The following is a 23,161-nucleotide window of genomic DNA, read 5'->3' as shown; positions in this document are numbered from 1 at the left end:
CCAGGAGGTTGGCCACTCTCTCAATGGAGGAGCTTATGCGTTCAAAGCCCTGACCCATGGTGGTGCACATGAGCTGGATGGACTCCTCCATTCTCAGCCATGATCACACATTGCCTTAGGGAGCTCTGACATGTGGGAACACATCTGTTGCCACTGTCTAAACAGAGCCTGCTTTCTTGTGAGTCCCAAGACCCTGCATCTATGCCAAGCTGAGCAGGGCTGTGTCTGTCCTCCATCCTCCGAGGGGAGCTGCCCACACCTGCCTCTGCCTCCCTCACCTCCTCCTGCTCACTTGTGGCATGCCCATCACGCAGTGTCACCCTATATAATTGCACGTGAGGACCCACCAAGGTCTGTATCTGAGCTGGTGGAGGACGCTCTTGCAAGATGTGATGGTGCTTGCTCTGATGTCTCTGCTTCTAGCGTTTGCCCCGGTGGATTCTGTCCTTCTCCCTCCACATCAGAACTTGTGGGAGACACAGGGGAGATCAACAGAACTAGCCTTTAAGAGCACAAGCCTCTGCAGTGCTGAGGCTTCCCAATGCAGCTGAGTTGGCACTCCATCCACTTCATTTACGGACTGCAATATATTTTCACCCTCTCCACCAGGAATGCCCATCTTGCCTTTCCCAACTTGCTCCTGGGGGGTGGGGGGACCCTGGCAATCACCACAGTTCCTTTCTTCATGGCGCTCACAATCTACAAATAGGGCACCTCTCCTCCTGTCAATGCTCTTTCTTGGGCATTAGGAACCCTTTTCTCCTGCAAGGACAAAAGAGAGACAGATAGGGTAATGCTGGCCTCTATGGCCAATACCATTGGCTCATTGAGATAGGAAGCTGTACATATCAGTTTTGCAAGTCCTCAACAGCACTAGGGTTCTGAGCCTTGCTAAGGGGGTCAGTAGGTAACCTGGGCACACATTCTTCCCACGTCCAGGAGCAGCATGTGCCCTCAGGCTTCTCAGCTGTTGTGTCTGCTGGAGGATGAATATCCAGAGGCCTGTCATGAGGGTCTGGCGTTGCACTTAGCTTGCCAGAGCGAAGAAGGTCATTGAACCTTTTCCAGCACGGGACCCAGTTCCTCTTCACTCTGGCTGCTTGGTTTGAGAGGGTGGCCTTCTCCTGCCACCCTCTGGAAAAAGGACCTCCCTCCTCTCCCTCACTGGCTCAAGGAGGACATCCAGGTCAGCATCTGTGGAGTAGTGGCAGCCATGCCCTGGGTTCCAGCCCGCTGCCTTTCCTGTTCCATGACTGCTACTGCAAATTCACCAAGTAAAATGATAGCCACTGTAATGGCTGTCGTGGTCTATTTAAATTGAGTCGGCACTCACTCAGTCCCACCTCCATTCCCACCCCCACAGCTACTAATTGGTCTCCCAACCCACCCTCCAGCCAAATAGCAGGCCGTTATCATGAAAATCAGGGTCTGTGACTGCTTCCTCTCTGGGGCAAGATCAGGACCCGGAAACGGTCCCAATATCAGTTTCCCAAAACCAGAAGGAAAATCAGGACCAAAATAATTATTTTTAATTACAAACTTATGGAATTTTTATCGTAATGGAGAAATTGACAGTCCACAAATGTAAAATTAGATCATCAGATAGGTTGTTAAACGATAATTATGACTTATTATACTGTTAAAACCCAGTTACAATCCATTCAACAAGGCATAACTTTATTGGATGTTATTACAGCAAGATTAGAGTGGTAGTTCACATCAATTCAAGTGATTGCAAAAGATTTTCATTTGTGGGGGCTTCAACAGTGCACCTTGTGGAGAAGCAGGGAATCACTGACAGCTACTTCCAGATTTCTACTTCTAACTGTGTATGTATGGACAGCAGAAGCTGCTGTCAGTTTCACAGTCATAATGATGGTGAATGCTGATATTTTCGCTGTCTTTATAACCACAAAATCCAGATCATTGTATTTCACGTTGTTATAGAGACATAGACATAGAGAGATACAGCACTGAAACAGGCCCTTTGGCCCACCGAGTCTGTGCCGACCAACAACCACCCACTTATACTAATCCTACATTAATCCCATATTCCCTACCACATCCCCACCATTCTCCTACCACCTACCTATACTAGGGGCAATTTACAATGGCCAATTTACCTATCAACCTGCAAGTCTTTGGCTGTGGGAAGATGTCGAGAAATTGTCTGATAGGCTTTCCCGGAGACATGTGGCATCAGGAGTTTCAGCCAACACACACTTGAATCGCAGGGTTTTTCATCTTCTCAGGAGAGATGCAGCACCAAGGATTTTAGTTCTCCCACACTTGGTCTTTGCAGGATTTCTTCAAAGAGGTAGAGAAAAAGGTGAATTGGGAGGTTCCTTTTTCCCTGGCAGGCAAAACCAACTGTCTTCAAAACAGTTCACACCCCAACTGACTTGAAAACAATATACAAACCCCAAACAGCAAGTCAACCTCTTGACCTCCATAAACCTTGACATGTGGCTTCTCAGTAAACATCTTCCCCAGGTTACCAAGGTTTCTGTTGTTTATTGCTTAAAGCACATGACTTCCAGCAAGGCTGCTTTTAAACAACATCTCAGTGTCCTTTCAATGAACTGTCCAACTTCTATGAAATCTTCAGCCTCCCAATGAATCCATCTCCACAATTTAAATATGAGTCCTCAAAAAAAATTCAAAAAAAGTATAGAAGCATTTTCATAACACCGTTTATGTTTACTTGACAAACATCTAACATTATTCAGTACAAAGCTTTGGAGTATCTGCCACCAAAGTTTGGAATTCCAGCATCAATTTATCAGATAAATTTTATGTTTGTGTCCAGATGTTGCCAACTGCACTTTAACTTCAGATTAATTGCCAAGAGTATTGTCTTGCACCTAGATGCTGCACATCCACCACCGCTCTGCATCTGGAATCCATTCAATGGAAGCTGAAATTTCCATTTTGATGAGGCCTGTGATTTTCACCCAAGTTACAAACCACTTTAGCAAATAACCAATAAGCAGTTACCAAGGAAGAAAGCACATACAATAAATCAGAAACAATACTTGCACACTCTGCCTTTCGCTTACCGTTTTATCAAAAACACACAATAGGTTAAATTACACATGCATATACCATGGAGATTCCCAGTTAACCATGTGTGGCTATTGGCTAACATATTGGACAACACTGAGCTAAACAACTGAACCTTTACCACATTTTTATTCAAATTTTGTTAAAAGACAAACAGTTAACTGAAGTACAAAAATACTTTCCCAGCTTTCAAAATATGCATCTGGAGCATGATTAGAAATTTCCAATGCTGAATATCAAAATTAAATTGTAAAATGTATGGAACAAAAGAAAATGTAATTATTGTAGTCTTACACTTATAGTTTTGGTATAGAAATGCTACTGGTGTCTTAGAACAGCTATTGGATAAACGTTAAAATATCAAGTCATACCTTTTCGTCTGCTATAATAAAGTCCTGCACAGCTGTTTCATCCAAACCTGTTCCATCTACCAATTTAGATATGAGATGGCTGTGTCGAGAGTCCATGTGAGATCTTCGTTCTTCCTTTGCTGCTTTAGCTTGTTTTAACATTTCCTTTTTTGCCTCAGTTGAAAGTAGAATGGTCCTCCTACCTTGAGTCTAGTATGAGGGAAATAGAAACCCGAGTAACTATAGCTTAAAACTACAATTGCCAATATTAGCATATGAACATTTAACATAATTGTGTGACATTCTTCTGACCGCTATTTTAACAAATACAGGATAACCCATTAAAATAGCAGATTCTTCTTCTTTGGCCGCCTTGTCTCGAGAGACAATGGGTAGGCGCCTGGAGGTGGTCAGTGGTTTGTGAAGCAGTGCCTGGAGTGGCTATAAAGGCCAATTCTACAGTGACAGACTCCTCCACAGGTGCTGCAGATAAAATTGGTTGTCGGGGCTGTTTCACAGTTGGCTCTCCCCTTGCGCTTCTGTCTTTTTTCCTGCAGATTGAGGAAATTCATTTGCTAATATCAAGAATAGTAATTTTTAGGCTTTCACAATAACAAATGGAATGGCTTCTTTAGATTAAAGGTTATATGAATCTTCGTTGGGAATCCATCAATTTCCAGTGGAATGGACAATTTAGTATAATAGAAATAAAAACAGAAAATGCTGGAAATACTCAGCAGGTCAGGCAGCATCTGTGGAGAGAAAAACAGAATTAGTGTTTCAGGTCTGTGACCTTTCATCAGAACTGTGAAAAATTAGAAATGTAATAGGTTTTGAGAAAGTGAAAGGATGGAGGGTGGGGGAAAGAAGAACAAGATGGAAGTCTGTGATAGGGCAGAGGGCAGAAGAAATTAAATGGCAAAAGGTTTCATGGTAGAAAGCCAAAGGGAGTGGTAATGGGACAAGTAAAGAACAAAAGATGTGTCTTGATGAGGAATGAATGGCAGGATAGCAGCCGTCTGAACACAAAGTAAAGGAATTAAGCAAAAAACAAGAGGGAAAGGAAAAAAAATGAACCAGCAAAAAAAACATGAAAAATAAAATGGGGGAAGAGATTATGATCTAAAATTATTGAACTCAATCTTGAGTGCAGAAGGCTGTAAAGTGCCCAGTTGAAAGTTGAGGTGCTGTTCCTCAAGCTTGTGTTCAGCTTCATTGGAAGACTGTAGCAGGCCAAGGACAGAAAAGTCAGAGTGGGAGCAAGGTAGAGAACTGAAATGACAAGTGACGCTTGTGGACTGAATGGAGGTGTTCCACAAAGCAGTTACCCAGTCTGCGTTTAGCCTGCCCAATGTAGGAGACCACATCGTGAGCAGCAAATACAATATCCTGAATTGAAAGAAATTCACTCAGAAGGAATGTTTGGTGCCTTGGATGGTGGGAAGAGAGGAGGTAAAAGGGCAGGTGTTGCAGCTCCTGCGCTTGCAAAGGAAGGAGCCATAGGAAAGGAAGGAGGTGTGGGGGGAGGGGGGAGTGACTGAGGAGTGGACCAGGGTGTCGCAGAAGGAAAGGTACCTTTGGAATGCTGAAAGGGGAGGGAAGGGAAAGATGTGTTTGATGGTGGCATCACGCTGGAGATGGCAAAAATAGCAGAGTATGATCCGTTGGATACAGAGGGTGGGGCGGAAGGTGAGGACAAGGGAAACTCTCTCATGGTTCTGGGAGAGAGGGGAAGAGGTGAGAGCAGAAGTGTGTGAAATAGATCGGGCAAGGTCGAGGGTCCTGTCAACCACAGTGGGGGGAATCCTTGGTTGCAGATAAAGGAAGACATATTGGAAGCGCTAGTATGGAAGGCTGCATCTGTTCGAACAGATGCAATGGAAAATGCGAGAATGGAATACAGTCCTTTGAGGAAGTGGGGTGTGAGGAGGTGTAGTCAAGGTAGCTGAGGGCTTATAATGAATATTGTCTCCTGAGAGTGAAACTGTATTCTGATAAATCAGGTATCATTGCAAATGGTTTCAATGCGCAAATGATCTAAGCTCAAAGGTTGCTGCATTGTATTGCACTTATATTTAATTAAGTTTTAAATTATGTGGGAAACCCAGTTAATGGCAAGGTTATGGTAAATAATTATAGTAACTCAGTGTAAAAAATGACATTTTACTGCCCAGAAATTTTGTTAGACTAGAAATAGTGAAATAGCCTTGAAACCCTTTAGTGAGTAACAGCCACTTACTGAGATAGATGTAGTTGGAGATGGCACCATAGTGGTTGGTCCTAGTCCTGAATTTTTCCATTTAATAGCACCTATACGCCTGTGCCGATTTGATTCTCCAGCTAGATTTTGGTTAGAGATAATTATTAATTAGCAAACAAAATGAAAACATCAAAGTCTATGGCCGGAAAATTCAGCTCCTTGGCATTTTTTGACACTACAAGTACAGTTTGGACTCCAAAATGGGATCCGTGGCCCGCGTGCACACTTCTAGTGCGAGCTGCACCAGACACAATTTCGGTGAGGGTGTTAGGAGCCCTCCTAACATATGTAGAGTAGGCAGATCATGATGTCAATCAATCAGTGTGTAACACTGGTTTGACACCAGTGCTGCCATTTTGAAGCACAACAATTCAGTTCACGCCATCTCTTAAACATGCACAGTGGAATAGACACTCAGCAGCAGGAAAGACACCCCACCAGTACTATTTTAAAGTTAGTTGCTGATTGATTTCTACTGGCTTTTGCTGCAGTTGTAGAAATGTTTGGTGGTTTCCAGAGTTCTTTAAAGTTGCTAAAGTCTACAGGGAGAGGTGTGGCATGTGCTGTAGGACTTCAAGGATTCTGCACAAACCACTTGCTCCCAAATACGGGTTCAATAGCATGCATTCCCCTTTATTGATTCATAGGACGTAGGTGTCGCTGGCAAAGCGAGTATTTATTGACCATTCCTAACTCCCATTGAGAAGTTGGTGCAGAGGCACCTTCTTTAACCTCCACAGTTTGTGTGGTGAAGGTACTCCGCCAGTGCTGTTAGGTAGAAAGTTCCAGAATTTTGACCCAGTGATAGTGAAGGAACAGGGATATATTTTCAAGTCAGGATGGCATGTGGCTTGGAGGGGAAATTGCAGGTGGTGGTGTTCCAATGCACTTACTGCTTTTGTTCTTCTGGGTTGTAGGGGTCATGAGTTTGGAATGAGCAGAGGTGACACAGAGCAAGACAAGCACTTGAGTGAGAAGGAGGGCTCTCAACAGGAGGCCTTTTCTGCCCAGGGCATTCAGTGAGCAATTCTCCTATCTGAACCTCAAATCTGCCACCTGCTGCAACCGCAACTACAACCTCAGAGCAGGGCGAGGACAGCATTGTCACTGGACGTGAAGGAGACAATAACCATGAACTTTTATGCATCGGGATCCTTCCAGGCTGCAGCAGGTGATATTTGTAACATCTTCCAATTTGCAGCCCACTTTTGCATAAGGAAGGTAACTGAAGCGCTGTATGCCAAGAGACCTGAATACATTTCATGCTCTCTTGCCAGAAGGAAGCAAACAGAGTGAGCATTGTAGGGTTCTGTATGGGGCAGAGTGCCATTGACAACAGGCACATCACTTTGCAGGTGACATATGCCATCTCTGAGATGTCCCGCAACCGAGAGGGATTCCACTCCCTTAACGTTCAGCTGATGTGCAGCCATACTCAGTGAATCATGCAGGTCAATGCCCAGTATTCTTGCAGCAGTCATGATGCCTTGATTTTGCAGCAATGCACTATACCATCTGCATTTGAGCCACCATAACATACCAGAGGTTGACTACTGGAAGACAAGGACTATCCTTTGACAATGTGGCTCATGAATCCAGTGTTCAACCCACACAGACGTAGTCAGCATGCATACAACAAACACTATCTGGATCACTCTGAAGGAGCCCTTCAATACTCGGCACAGCATACGTCAAGATTCATGGTGGTCTGCTGCATGGTTCACAATGTTGCCATTGTGAGGGCATAGCCCTTGCCACCAGCTGTACAGTGATCAGCTGAGGAAGAAGAGGCACAGGAGGAAAGGGAGGAGGAGGAGCAAAAGGAAGAAGTGGAGGCAGAGGAGAAGCAGGAGAAAGAGGAAGAGGAAGGGAGGAGGCAACCCAGCACAGTCCCCTTCTGGCTGGGCTGTCAATGAACAACTTATCCAACTGCAGTACCAGTCAACACAAGCCCAATTCCCTATTCAACATCAGTCGCACACTGTATCTTCCCTCTGTTACTGACTGTCACGGTGTCTGCTTGGCCACAATGCTGAAATAAAAGCCAACACAAATTAAACATTTACAATCAAATTTATACCTCAAACCATGCCACACTGCAAACAAAAGTCAACGAATCAGCCTTAGCGCCAGTCTTCAATGTGTCTTTGCCTGTCTTCATGCTCCTATGTAGTGTTACCCCAGTGGTTGCAGCAGGGTTGGTAGAAGGCTGCTGACTTTCAGTGCGGGAGGTTGCAGAATGCCTTGCAGAACAACCACAAGCAGCTCTGGGCATAGAAGGCCTGGCTTTGGACTGCACCATCTCAGCATGGCAGCAGCAGTCAGGACGGGCAGGCTGGCTGGCTGACAGGCAACATCAAGGGCACTGGCAGAATGGAAATGGTGGGATGAAGAATGCTGTAATTCTGAGAGAAGACAGTAGGCTTGTGCTCAGCAGTGTGTTACATAAATTTATCTTACTAGTGTTTAAGATTTAGTTTATTAATAAATAATTAATTTGTTGTTGTCTAAAGATACCTGTTTTTTTTTTCTCCTCTGATTAAAACAGTGTGCCTTTAAGACTCTGTTTAAAAACAGTGTGCCTTTAAAAGATAAGAGGCAGTGTGCCAGCTGCACCTGTTTCCTAGGCCACAGCACGAGAGGGAGGTCCCATGCTGTACTGTAATTTTTGACTGTGTGTAAAAACTGGCTAAAACCAGTTTGAACAAGGAGACCAGCGAAGCATCCTTGCCTTGAAGGAAGAGAATTCTCTCAGCAGAAATTCTACAATGAGCTACAGGCAGTGTTCATTGCCTAAGGAGAAAAAAAAACCTTTGAAGAGAACATTTGAATTGCAGGAGGTAGCAAATTCCTTTACTTCCAATCTACAAAGTCTTTGCTTCAAGATTGACTCTCTCTTGACTGTGTTTTCTGGAATTCGCAGTAAAGTTTCAACTGAAAGACTACCAATCTTAAAATCCAAATATAGATCTGTCATTATACTCCATGTTGAAAGAACCTGATGCCTGCTGCAGGCGAAGTACTTTGAATGCCTATCTAATAAAAGACTATTTCGTCGAATCCGCATGGAGACTTCGAATGGCATCTGATTATTCTAATCTGGACACCTCATCAACCAGGAGCGTAACTCACAAAGACTTACAATCCAGTTATTTATTTTATTCTTAATAAACATAATTTTTAAAAACATTATTTTTAAAACTGGTTTACCGTTGATTTTTGAATATATGTGTATGAATGGGGGGGTTAGGATAAATAAGAAGTTATAAGGTCTTTAGACATAAGTTTATCTTAATAGTGTTTAAGATTTAGGTTATTAATAAATAGTTAATTTGTTGTTGTCTAAAGATACCTGGTTTGGTCTGTTTTATTCTGGAGGTTACGGAAGTGTTTAATTTGGCTGATTTCCAGTCGCTGGGAAAACTTTAATAATATGCTGCGACCTGTGCAGTATTGGGACTGAATTGACACTGCATTATTCCTGCCTCATAGAAAGAGCAACTCCCTCAGTTCCATTCCCCTGCCTTCTCCCCACAACCCTGCACATTCTTCCTTTTCATATAACTGTTTAATAACTGTAACAAGTGGTATTGGCAGAACCTCAGCATCCTAGAATTCTTTTGGAAGATACATTGCTGGACTGCTGTGAAATTCTGCAAGCTCCTTTGAGCACTGGTATCCACAGCCATAATAGCAGCAGTCTCGGCCAGCAGGGCACCAAATTAGGCTCACATGACTTCAGTCTGAGCTTCCACTGCAACACCCAGACGTAGGTGGTTTCTGCTTGAGCTATAATGGAAGCTGAGATATCAGCGATTAGAAACTGAATCATGATTGGATCCAGAAGACTGCTAATGGCATTGGCCACCACTTCCATGCTGGAAAGGATGGGTTCCTAGCTCTGCAGAAAGCCATGTGCCAAATCGGTGTCAGACTCCTCCATGCTCTTTGACATTGCACACAGACTTTCTAGCAGGCCTGCCAATGCACCAAGCATTTCGCTGTGCATAACCATCAGCTTTCTTCTGTAGCTTGCCACATCAAAGTGCTCATCTGAGTCCTCTGCAGCAGAACCTGTGTGCAACCTTGCCCTCCGGCAAGCTGGCATTTGTGCTACCCTTACCCCTGCCCTGGTTGCAGGCCACTCATGCCTGGTATCACACCATGTGCAGATCCCACCCCTATGCTATCTTCTAAATTACACACAATGTCAATATCCGATCAGTTGGCTGCGAGTGTGAGATCAAGTAAAGGTGTTTCTGCTTTATCACTGTCTTCCTGTTCTTCCACCACTGCCAGGTGAGGTTGCAGTTCTTGGGTATCTGAAAGAAGAAAGACATAAGGTTAGTGTTATTGTGAGGGGAGTGGGGGAAAGGAAGAGGTGGATGCATATGCCATTGTTAGCTTGTAAATCAGAGAAGTTTGTGGAGTATGGGGAAAGTGAAAGGTGAGAAGGAGGATTAGGTATGAGGATGCCATCATCTTCGATGGTTTCAGTTCCACCCTGGGCACAACCTCAGCAATGGCTGTTCCAATATTGGTAGCTACCGTATCCTCCATCGGTGTAAGAACACGCAACCATGCCTGTCCACTGCCAGTGAGCTCCTGCCGCCTCTAGTTATGCTCCTCCTTGTCCTACATGAGAGAGAGGGAGGTGTGTCAGTGAGCGTGGTGCAATTTGTTTGGGTGATTTGGCTGTCATGGCTGAACAGCTGGCAGTGTAAACTGTGAGATGTGGGTGTGAGGCTTGCAGCAGTTCTAAGTGTGTGAGGGTGAGATGAAGCTATGAATGTGAGGTGTGAGTCATGATTGAAAGAAATTATTGGCAGGTGAATGATAGGGGTGTGGTGCATTGAGTAGCATGTGAGGTTACTGGTGCAATTGGTTTCATAGGGCATTTGAAGTTGAATTCACTGATTTTTACCATTCATGTGAGGTCATTGAACTTCTTGCAGCACTGCATCCAGCTTCTCAGGGCTTGACTGTTGGCATTGACTACCATTTGCTCCCACTGCCTTTGCACGGTTTGTCTGGAGGGCCTACGGGACTCTTGTGGATAGAGGGCCTCTCTCCTCCTGTGTACCTCCTCCACCAAAGCATCCAATGCAGCATCAGAGAACCTTGGAGCAGACTCTCTCCCCTGTTGCACTATAATCACTTTTCTTCCTGCTCAGACTCTCTTCCACAAACAGTTCCAGCACCTGCTCCAGACAGAATGCATCTTCCCTTCAAGAGGTGCAGGCTGGCTTTAAGTAATGCAGACCAGCTTGAAGTGCTCGCCTCAGACTAACTTGTGCCTCTTGCTCAGGCATGCAGTCACTCAACCATGCATTTAGCGCTGGCTGTACACAGCAACCATGCATATTAGCAAGCAGTACTAAGTTGGCATGCTGCCTGCATCGGAAGCCATGGGTGTGGGTTAATACCATGTTGCAATTCCCATGCCCATTTTTGTGGACTTTCGAATTTAGCTCCCATTGAATGTAGTAAGGTCTGTTGCTCCCCAATACACAATACTTATTACATGGTGACATGACATATAAGCACAGCATAGCTACAGTAGAATCCCTAATATGTAGCATAAAGCTCAATACCATGAATTATTCTCTTAATGATAATTTGCTCTAACTGGCTATGCCAGCTCAACTCAGTTGGTAGCACTTGTGCCTTTATCTCAGTTGTTGAGTTTGAGGAAGTTGTAACTTATCCAAGACTTGCTGTCAGACAAGCAGTCTGATAGCACAGAGGTGGAGAAGTTAAGAGAGGTGGTGGGAAGATAGAGCTGGCTATCATCAGTGCACAGGTAAGAGTTGACCCCCAATCCAACACTTCCTTGAGCTATGAATCTACACTGCTTTTGCCAAGAGACAGTTATATATATTCACCAATTTGTGAGGGGGGGGGGGGGGGTGGGTGGGGAAATCATTCCTCGACACAATAGTCTGTTAAGGCATGGGAATTTTGAACTTCTGTCCTCAAAATCCACTTGAATAGTCCAAATTAAATAGGCTGCATATTAAGTGGACTATATTTTTCATGCTCCTTTGCATTTTAAAAACTTCAATCATACCTCCGTTAGTTTTACTTCTCCAATAAAGTTCAATTGCAACTCAAAACACAAAATTCCAGAATCATGCTGGCCACTGATTCCTCTTCAATATCTTAATCTTGTTTTGAAGATCGAGTACCAAAGAATCCAAACAGTGTTCCAAAATAGTCTCATCAATGTTAGGATAGCTTGTTTTGACACAATCATTGTCTTTGAGCTACTATTGATAGCATCATAACGACTGCAAACTTTGTGAATCTTCCATGGTCACATCCAAATTCTTTTCCTTTTCCATAGGTCTACTTTAAATAGGACCCCTTCATCATATGCATACATTTCATATTTCTTCTTCTTTGGCCTCTTTGTCTCAGGAGACAATGGGTAAGCGCCTGGAGATGGTCAGTGGTTTGTGGAGCAGCTTACAATTTCATACTTACAATGTGTAAAAGCCATGTGCCATTCCTTAACCCATCCATTGGTGTAAATTCCTCTTAACGCTATCAATCTCCATTCTATCATTTTCCCGCAGAGAAAAAGTCAAGTAATCACCAATTTTAGTAACATTATTGGAAATAAGCTCTTCTATATCAGTATGAATAACATGACCAACAGAAACCCAGAACATATACCGGCCAATGTCCAGTTGTCACTGTCACCAAAAATGAGCAATTCCCATTTAACATTAGCTTCTGCTTTCTATTGCCAAACCAAGTTCCATTCCACAAGCCGTGACTCTCTTTAACAGCTTTGAACAAGGATCTTTCCAATTTTTACCAAAAAAAATCTAAGTAGCTCTTTGTCCCCTAGCACAGTTATGTCCTTAAAGATTTATGAGGCATGTTGCAATGCTTCTCAAACCACATTGCCCATGGTCGGACAGGAAAGAGGCCTTGAAGAGGATACACAAATGTTTTCTTAATAAAAACAAAAAGTTAACTGCCAGATATGATTTTGTTACACTGTGTCAGCTGAGCTATGTGTTAAGAATTACATATTGCTTTTATATTTGGCACAAGGGCGTACAAGCTGTGTTTGCACTAAGCATTTTTATACTAAAGCTGGCAGATCCTTCTATGTTATTCATTGTCTATAATTCGATCACGAAAAAAAAATTAATAAAGGATTAGATTTCAACGGCTTGGTGAGAAAGGTGTCGAGGAGTCCCTCTCAGCCTTCACCTGGTCTTACTGCAACAGGGTTTAATTTTAAACACACCGTGTTTTGAGCTTCTCCCTTGGTGAATCCTTGTTCACTGCTTTCCAATTATATGGCAAAGAAATGAGCACAATCAGGCTTTCTTAGGTTTAAAGAAGAAAAGTGAAATTTATTAAAACTTAAACTACAAACTCTAATTCGGTTAACACCTACGGATACACGCCGCGCCCACGCTAGCATGCATACGTGATACGCACATGCAAATAGAGACAGAAAAGAGCAGAAGAAAAGATAAAGTAGAAGGTTTGAGGCAATCTCTGAGGAGGGTTTTTTTTGTTACTGTGCTTTGAGCTCACTGTAGAGTCCTTTTGTAGGTCGATCTTGCTTTTCGTTAGGGCTCAGTATTCTTCTTAAACCTTGTTCACTGTAGGAGACTTTTCTCTCTTGGCGTTCATGTATCTTCAGTGAGTTTCAGTTCCGTGAGAAAGAGATGCAAGCAGACAGGAGAGGCTGTGGCGAGCCAGCCACAAGAGGTCTTTTCAGTCCAGGAGCAAACAGCTTTCTGAGTTCAAATTCTTTGTGGTGAGTTCAAAAAAACCTGCAACAACCAGTTGGTCATGTGACCAGCTGGCCTAATCAGTCCTGGCCCTTGTGGATTGTCTTGTCCTAGCAGACCTTGGAATGTCTCCTCTACACACAATACCTGGTGATCAAAGGTCCATTGTGGGTTAAATTGGAGCCGGGAATAGCCCCTTTGTCCTTTTAAGTACCACCTGTCAATATGCAAAAATGTCTTTCCAGACAGTCTGGCAGCCCTTGTAATAGGCCTTCTCTTTTTCCCAGCAACAATTTGAAATTTAATGTCCATGTGATGAAATTAATATGCCTTGTTCTTGGCAGGTGGGGGCCTGCATGACAAGATTTTATCCATTGTTTTGCAGTTGTGCAGGACGAGTAAGCCAAAATACCAATGGTGTTACTGTGTAACCAACAATGAGTTGGAACAGAACTTCTGCCCACCATGACATGACACTGACCCTGCTGTAAAGTGCAAGGTCAGATAATTTACATAGCAAGAGCCATGCAGGCTGTGTAGATCCAAACCAAAAAGCCTTAGTTATACTGGTTAAGGGGGACAAAACCTCATGGTTTCTGCCCTGCAGGATCGAACTGATTCCATCAGGTCTGTCATCCTACTGATTAGTGGGCACTCAGATCTAGGACCAAGCACAAGTGGCATGGCTGGAATCCACTTTCAGGATTGTGTCATCTTTTGTAATATAATCTCATGTGATTTTTCTAGCCAGATCCCGAAGGATGGCTGCTCATGCAGGTGTCAGGATAAAGATCCAGGCTCTGCGCACCTGCAGTGGTGATGCAGACCCTCTAAACAGGCATCCTAGAAATCAGAAGCCTTGAAATGGTGATATCTTGGTCACATGAGTCTTAACCCTGAACTCTCAGCGCTGATGGACATTTTGAATAACAATGTAAAATACTGAAAATGAGAAGAAGCATCATCATATGCCTGGATTATCCCATTCTCCAAACTATTTGAAAATTCCTGTGCACCAACCCCAGGTTAGTCTCTCTATTCCAATCTTCCTCTCCCAACCTGATCAGTCTTTCTTTCTGTGCCAGTCAGTACAATGATGAGAGGATGTACTCTCTCTCTCCCCCTTCAGCTTCTCTCCGTATTTTAGTCCCATTCATTCCAATCCAAAAGACCCCCAAAACAGCAATATTTTAGACAATATAAGTCAGGTGATGAGGAAACTGTGGAAGACAATAGCTTCTCTTTGTTTTTATTCATTCATGGGATGTGAGCATCGTTGGCTAGGACAGTATTTATTGCCCGTCCCTAATTGCCCTTAAGAAGGTGGTGGTGAGCTGCCTTCTTGAACCGCTGCAGTCCATGTGGGGTAGGTACACCCACAGTGCTGTTAGGAAGGGAGTTCCAGGATTTTGATCCAGTGACAGTGAAGGAACAGCGATATAGTTCCAAGTCAGGATGGTGTGTGGCTTGGAGGGGAACTTGCAGGTGGTGGTGTTCCCATGCATCTGCTGACCTTGTCTTTCTAGATGGTAGAGGGCGCGGGTTTGGAAGGTACTATCAAAGGAGCCTTGGTGCATTGCAGCAGTGCATCTTATAGTTGGTACACCTGCTGCCCCTGTGCATCAATGGTGGAGGGACTGAATGCTGAAGGTGGTGGATGGTGTGCCAATCAAGCGGGCTACTGTATCCTGGATGGTGTTGAGCTTCTTGAGTGTTGTTGGTGCTGTACCCATCCAGGCAAGTCGAGAGTATTCCATCACACTCATGACTTGTGCCTTGTAGATGGTGGACAGGCTTTGGAAAGTCAGGAGGTGAGTTACTCGCTGCAGGATTCCTCGCCTCTGACCTGCTGTTGTAGCCATGGTATTTAGATGGCTACTCCAGTTCAGTTTCTGGTCAATGGTAACCCCCAGAATGTTGATAGTGGGGGATTCAGCGATGGTAATGTCATTGAATATCAAGCGGAGATGGTTAGATTCTCTCTTATTTGAGATAGTCATTGCCTGACACTTGTGTGACGCAAATGTTACTTGGCACTTATCAGCCCAAGCCTGAATATTATCCAGGTCTTGCTGCATTTCTACACGGACTGCTTTAGTATCTGAGGAGTCATGAATGGTGCTGAACATTATGCAATCATCAGCGAACACCCCCACTTCTGACCATAGGATTGAAGGAGGTTCATTGATGAAGCAGCTGAAGATGGTTGGGCCTAGGACACTACTCTGAGGAATTCCTGCTATGATGTCCTGGAGCTGAAATGACTGACCTCCAACAACCACAACCATCTTCCTTTGCGCTAGGTATGACTCCAACCAGCGGAGGATTTTCCCCCTGATTTCCATTGACTCAAGTTTTGCTAATGCTCTTTGATGCCATACTCAGTCAAATGCCGCCTTGATGTCAAGGGCAGTTACTCTCACCTCACTATTTATAGGAACTGGGTTCAAAACCAACATTGACTGGCTGCCGGCTGTAAGGGTTCTATAGAAAAGAAAGAAGAAAGAATTTCAACTTAAATAGCTCCTTTTCTGTATTAAGGACATTCCAAAGCATTTCAACAGCCAATTAATTACTTCTGAAGTGTAGTTATCGTTGTTATGCAGGTAAATGCAGTAGCCAATTTGCACACAGCAAGGTCCACAAACAGTAGGCAGATAATTTGCTTTGATTGTGCTGGCTGAGGGAAAAGATATTGATCAGGATATTGGGGGACTTTCCTGATCTTTTTGAGTAATGGCATGAGATCTTTTACTGAAACAGAACTGCATATAGCATATAGTCGGGTAGAGGGGATCTCCTCATCCATTGTACTGACACAGAAAGAAACACTGATCAGGTTGGGAGAGGAAGACTGGATCAGAGAGAGTAACCTGGAACTGCTACACAGAGATTTTCAAAAAGTTTGGAGAGTGGGATAATCCAGGCATATAATGGTGCTTCTGGTCATTTTAATTATTTTACATTTAAGAAGTGGCAAAGCAGGAACTATGCAGAAAAATTAAATTAAGTGAAGAATGTTTAGTTAATGTTTAGATTCTGTCAGTGGGGTAAAGGTTAGTTAATGTTTAGATTTTGAGAGTGAGTTATTATAGAACTCATCTGTAAAAAAAATTCTAAACTCTACTCAGCCCAAACTAAACATAATCATCAGCCCCATTTAGTTTCTTACCTTCCAAGAAATAAACGGTTTCATTATTATTCCTACCAAAATGCATTCAATTTGACACTCTAAGCCTGTTTATGTATTCCTATATTTTGGTGCAGTCCTCCACATTACTAACTATACATCTCAATTTGGTAACATTTACAAATTTCCAATACTTTTTTTTTATTTCCAAAATATACTTTATTCATAAAAATCTGTAAAAATTACATTGCCAAACAGTTTCAAACAGCACCAAAAAATACAAACATTGCAAGAGAGATCAGTTTCCTTCAATACTATCATGAGTTTCTTCACAACCCTTCCATTTCACAATTGGCATGCCAATTACAGTTTTACAAATTTCCCATACCTCCAATGTATCTTATGTAAATCTTATGTATATGGTAAACGACAAGGGTCCCAACATGGATCCCTGCAAGACACCACTTCTTACTCAAACTAGCAAAGAAAATCTTCCTTTAAGCCTACCCTTTGCATTCTGGTTCATACCCATCTTTCACTTCATTCTTTACCTGGCCCCTGATTCTAGACACCCTAACTTGTGGAACCTTATCAAAAAGCCATCTGAAAGTCCATGTATACCACATCCAATGTATGGCCCTCGCCTACTCTGTTACTTCTTTAAAGAATTCAATAACGTCGGTTAAAAAGGTTGGTCCACCTGTAGGTAACCTGATTTAAAATCACTGAAAATTATTTTTTAAAAATCTATACAGGACCATTTAAAAGTTTCTCAGTAAATTAATTTTTTTTTTCATAAATGTGCCAACCAGTGACTTTGCACCTAAGCAAATGAGCACTATTTGAAGAGCCTCGCCTAACCAGTGCAATTTTGCAATTTCAACCTTTGGATGTGGTCAATTTTGTGGACCATGCCTAATCAGGGTGAACTGAATCTTAAAACAGTGTAAAATATTGTGGAAAATATGAATGTAAAGTGGTTTTGGCCATATCTTACGTAAGTTTAAAGTTCTGCAAATATTTTTGCACTGACTCGACCTGATTGCACTGATATTACCAGAAGAGCCTCTACCCTGACATTCCTATTAGAAATTCATGCTGTTTACCTGTTATATTTTCCATCTCTAGATGTTTTATTATCTGATCTCTTGAAAAGATTCCAATATATTTCCTACCACTGACAGTGATCTATGGAATCCTGAATTAGTTTTTATATTCCAGCTCCAACAGCCACCTACTAATGTTACTGTAGGAGGCTAGAAGTATCCTTCAGAGTTTGAGGGTCATACTTCTGAAGTTTACCAATAACTAAGACTGGAAAAAGTACATATTTAGAACTCTTTTAGATTCCCTCCCTCACCCCTCCCAGCCAAATTCAACTTTACAAAAGAGGGTGTGAGGATATTTATGTTATTTCTCTGAGGGTTGCACTAATCTCCCTCCCACCTCCAAAGTTATGAGAGCAGACTAGAAGAACCACTGCAGTATTTTAGAGCCAAACAGTTCTGGTTTAATTCATCACTTCTCACAAACATACACATTGTAAACAAGTGTAGGTATTAAAATGTTTTACACCAAGCTGAGGCAATAACACAAGTTTACTATATCTGTTGTTGTCAACTGAAAAGCCTCTATAGGTCAAGTGCTATTTAATGGCACAATTAACAGTGATAACAACGTTTTTGACTCTGTCTTGGCCATACTTTTCCAAATGATAAACCTCTTCAGATAGCTAATTATCCTGAGTATGACACAATTATGTTTAATTTGTTACAAACTTGCTAACAATATTTGAATGTTACCAGCATTTGCAGGAAGCGCAGTGGCAGTTTGTAAGGAGCTCATATAGCCACTTGGCCACATGAGTGAGATCACAAGGGGAGAAAAAAAGGAGAAAATGAGAGCGTAATTTTCTCCCTCCAACCAAAAAACAAAATCTGTTGGGTTATATGAACTCTTAGGATGTACAGGGTACAGCACACTTATAGGAAAACAAATCAGTGTATCTACCACCTATAAATACTGTACAATAATTTACATTGGCAGTTGTATTGACATTTCCTGAAACTCCCTACTAAATGTTTGTAAATTCCTGAAACTTGCTTGTTGTTCATAATCTCATTTAACCTCTCTTCACCCACACCCCCCCCACTGTGTTATTTAACTTGGAACTTCTGCTTGTTTATTTCTTCCATCTACTCTAGAGCATAAGGAAATGAGGCCACTCCAGATGTGGTCTCATCAATGCCCTCTATACTTTTGTATTCAATTCCCCTTGCAATAAACAATAACATTCTATTAGCTTTCCTAATTACATGCTGTAACTGCATACTAAACATTTGCGATTCATGCACTAGGACAACCAGATCCCTTTGCACCTCAGAGCTCTGCAATCTCTCAACATTTAGATAATATGCTTCTTTTTTATTCTTCCTGCCAAAGTGGACAATTTCACACTTTCCCACATTATACTCCATTTCCCTGGTCTTTGCCCACTCACTTAACCTATCTATATCCCTTTGTAGCCCCCTTATGTCCTCTTCACAAGTTACTTTCCTACCTATCTTTGTGTCATCAGCAAAGTTAGCAACCATACCTTCGGTCCCTTCATCTAAGTCATTTCTATAAATTGTAAAACATTGAGGCCCCAGCCCAGATCCCTGTGGCACACCACTTGTTACACTTGCCAACCAGAAAATGACCCATTTATGCCGACTCTCTGTTTCCTGTTAGCTAACCAATTTTCTATCCATGCCAATATGTTACCCCCTACATCACGAGCTTTTATTTTCTCCAATAACCTTTGATGTGGCACCTTATCAAATGCCTTAGAACATAGAACATTACAGCGCAGTACAGGCCCTTCGGCCCTCGATGTTGCGCCGACCTGTGAAACCATCTGACCTACACTATTCCATTTTCATCCATATGTCTATCCAATGACCACTTAAATGCCCTTAAAGTTGGCGAGTCTACTACTGTTGCAGGCAGGGCGTTCCACGCCCCTACTACTCTCTGAAAAAAGAAACTACCTCTAACATCTGTCCTATATCTATCACCCCTCAACTTAAAGCTATGTCCCCTCGTGTTTGCCATCACCATCCGGGGAAAAAGACTCTCACTATCCCTATCTAACCCTCTGATTATCTTATATGTCTCTATTAAGTCACCTCTCCTCCTCCTTCTCTCCAACGAAAACAACCTCAAGTCCCTCAGCCTTTCCTCGTAAGACCTTCCCTCCATACCAGGCAACATCCTAGTAAATCTCCTCTGCACCCTTTCCAAAGCTTCCACATCCTTCCTATAATGCGGTGACCAGAACTGCACGCAATACTCCAGGTGCGGCCGCACCAGAGTTTTGTACAGCTGCAGCATGACCTCGTGGCTCCGATTTCCTTTTGGAAATCTAGGTACAATACATCCACAGGTTCCCCTTTATCCACAGCACACGTAACTCCCTCAAAGACCTCCAATAGGTTGGTTAAACATGATTTCCCTTTCACAAAACCATGTTGACTCTGCCTGATTACCTTCAATTTTTCTAAATGCCCTGCTATTACATCTTTAACAGCTTCAAACATTTTCTCTAAGTTAAGCTAACTGGCCTGTAGTTTCCTGTTTTCTGTCTCCCTCCCTTTTTGAATAAAGGAGTTACATTCGCTTTCACTTTGGACCCTTTTAAAAAAAAAACAGTGAGTTGGACTAAGAGCAGCCTTTTGAAACCTGGTTTTTGACCTGCCTGGAGATCAAAGTGGAAGTCCCAGAAAAAGACCTCTCTCTGTAAAGGAAACCTGCATCTCTTGAAAAGAAATCCTGTATTTGAAAGATGGCAGATACCTATCGTCTCCTGTCTATGAAGAAGTCTTGTGTCCAGTGTGGCTTCTATTTCCTCCTGTGTTTTGGGAAATCCTGGAACCTGAAGAAAACTCCTACTGATACACTGCTGCTGTGAGTCCTAAGCAGACGTGTTGCTACACCCCTGCTGAAAGACCTATGTGATACCTGCTGTAGCCAAATTGTCTTAAACGCCTACCCATCACAGACTGTTCATCAACCTCGCCTGGACAGACTTTGAGTGGCATCCAACTATTCAACTCTGGGACACCTCAACCAACCGAAGAATTTCCAACCCGAACGTGACAAACTGAATTATTTTATTATTCCTTTTATTCATATGAAACAGCTGTAAACCAGAATCCTTTTTTTCATGGTTAACCGTTTTTTTAAAGTTTGTGTGTCTGCATTAGGGCTAGGGAAATAAGAAGCTTTCATATATATAGATTTATCTCATTAGTGGTTAAGACTTATTTTTTTCTAATAAATAGTTAATGTTGTTGTTTAAAGAAACCTGGTTGGTGTGCTTTATTCTGGGGGCAAATAGAGTTTTAATTGGCTATTCTTCTGTAGATGGGAAAATTCATTGATATGCTGTGACCCGTGGAGAAATGGAACTGAATTAACAATGCATTTCTCCCACCTTGGTGGTAACAATAGCCCTTGTCATGTAGCAGCCACCCTCTGGTTTCTCATGGTGGCTCAAATACTGATGGTATAGTGGACTGGTCCAGAATAAAGGTATCAAGGCTGCTGCCAGGATAGATGGCATTGACTTCTACATTGTGTTGTGAATGGCTGCATACCAGCTGGACATTGAGAGAGTGGAACCCTTTGCGGTTGTCGTACATCTCGTACATGCGGCATCCAGAAAGCGACATGAGTACAATTGATGGCACCCTGCATGTTCACTCTGCCCACTTCTCCCTGGAAAGAGAATGCAATATATTCCACTTTGCACACAGAACGTCAGTAACCTTCCTTATACAAAGGTGGATGGCGAACTGCAAAAGGTTGGAGATGGCGCCTTCTCCAGCCTGGAAGGAGCCCGTTGCAAAGAAGTTCAAGGCTACAGTCACTGGCAATGCCATCTTCACCCCACTCTTTGGCTGCAGGTCTGCCTGCAACAGGCAGCAGATTTTAGTGAGCAAATCCTTAACGAAATGGAGACATTACACACATAGTTACTCGCTGAGGTTGAGATAGGGGAATTGCTCCCTGAAGACCCTGGGTGGATGTGATCTTCTGCTGAGAGCCTTCTCTTCCTCCTTCCTCTTTAAACAACTTGCCCACTCTTGTTGTCTCTGCTCATTCTCACTGCCACTCTGCACGCCAAAAGGGATAGATACTACAGCACTAATCACTGGGAACATGTGTTGTGGGCAGACTCTTGAAGTGAGAACCAAGGCCTTCAGCATGTGGCACACCACTCCCTGTAGACTTCACCAACTTTAAGTAGCCCTTAAACATTTCTAACTCAGCAACAGTCGGTAGAAAGCAATCAGCAACTAACCTGAAACTTGATGATCCCTTAAAATAGTGCTCGTGGGGGATCCTTTGTGCTGAAGGCACATTCAGCTGAGCGAGATTAAAAGAGGGCATTAGCAGGAGCGTTGAGGTTGAAAATGGTGCCGCTAGTCAAGTGGCATCACAATCTGCCTACTCTGTATAATAAAAAAGCATGCTCCCAGTGCCCCCATGAACCACCTACTCCAAATGGCACCAGCGCAGCCCACACCAGAAGTATGCACATGTAGTGCAGATGCCATTCTGGACCCAAAGCAGCATCCATAGAGCAGAAAATACGCTGGTACGAATTTGGCGGCCTGAATGTTTTCGTTGCTCTATGCACATGGATCTTAAAACACTTCACCACCCAGTACGATTTTGCTCACCACTCCCAAAAAAGAACTGAATAATTTATTCCCTGGCTCCCTTTCTATTGTTAGTCTTGGGCGAGTGTTATGCTGGAGTGATAGTAAAGTTTGTTATCTTGTTATTGCTGTCGCCATTAACAATGGTTAGTAACTCACCTTTCGTCTCACTGCTGCTGATGGAGATGAGCGGAGGTGAGAGCTCGTTGTCAGGTTTAGGTGAAGGCAGTTTATTCAACTCTTTCTGTCCTGCCGTATCCTCCGGGGGATGAACTTTGTCCCCAGCAGCTCTCCCATCATCAGCCATTGCTCGCTGCGGTGGTAAAACTCAAAGGCGACTCTGACGAGGGGCTCACTGAAAGACTGAAACTTGCTGTGTCCATGAATTCACACTTCTATACTGCCTCTGAGCCTTGGAAACCGTCGCAGTGTAAACTCTGCATCCGGATTATCTGACTAGAAAGGACCCAATTAAAACAAAAAAAAAACCTAAAGAAAGATCATTTTTCTTTACTACGGGAAAGAAAGGATTTGTTTTCGGGCTTTGGACAGCAGAGTGAGCCTGTGAAAGGAAAATCTGGAAACAGTGCTTGCGGAATCTCAGTTGCTTAGGAACCGGCAATTGTGGAACAGGACGCGCTGTAGGGGAAAGGTTCTATTTCAGTATCCCAGCAACAATTGTCCAGTCATTGTGCTGAGCCTCCACTAAACAGAGAAGAGGTATAATTAAACCTGTTTGTATTTTATTCTCACTGAGTCTAAATCTGACACTTATGCTCTGTGGAATTATGTTCACCTTTAGTTAAGACCCAAGTATTACATAAAAAGTTAAGTACATAATTCAATTCCCCATTTGTACCCTTCATCATAAAAAATCTATATAGCTAAGT

At 43.0% G+C, this 23,161-nt stretch overlaps 1 protein-coding gene across 2 annotated transcripts in view; it reads right to left on the bottom strand.

The window, feature by feature from the left end:
- dnah5l (dynein, axonemal, heavy chain 5 like) overlaps window positions 1–22,829 on the bottom strand; it is a 472,330-nt gene extending 449,501 nt beyond the window's left edge. For both annotated transcript variants that reach the window (XM_068012046.1, XM_068012056.1), the window contains exons 1-3: window positions 22,431–22,829; window positions 5,653–5,753; window positions 3,435–3,623 (exon numbers count right to left, since the gene is read on the bottom strand). In XM_068012046.1, coding sequence (XP_067868147.1) covers window positions 3,435–3,623; window positions 5,653–5,753; window positions 22,431–22,578 — 438 coding nt within the window. In that variant the 5' untranslated portion in view covers window positions 22,579–22,829. The remainder of the gene's footprint in view (window positions 1–3,434; window positions 3,624–5,652; window positions 5,754–22,430) is intronic.
- Window positions 22,830–23,161: the final 332 nt, after the last annotated feature.

The sequence above is a fragment of the Heterodontus francisci genome, chromosome 2, assembly GCF_036365525.1.
Source record: "Heterodontus francisci isolate sHetFra1 chromosome 2, sHetFra1.hap1, whole genome shotgun sequence".
Classification (NCBI taxonomy): Eukaryota; Metazoa; Chordata; class Chondrichthyes; order Heterodontiformes; family Heterodontidae; genus Heterodontus; species Heterodontus francisci.
Note: the sequence above shows the minus strand (reverse complement) of the source record. Positions and strands in the feature narration are given on the sequence as shown.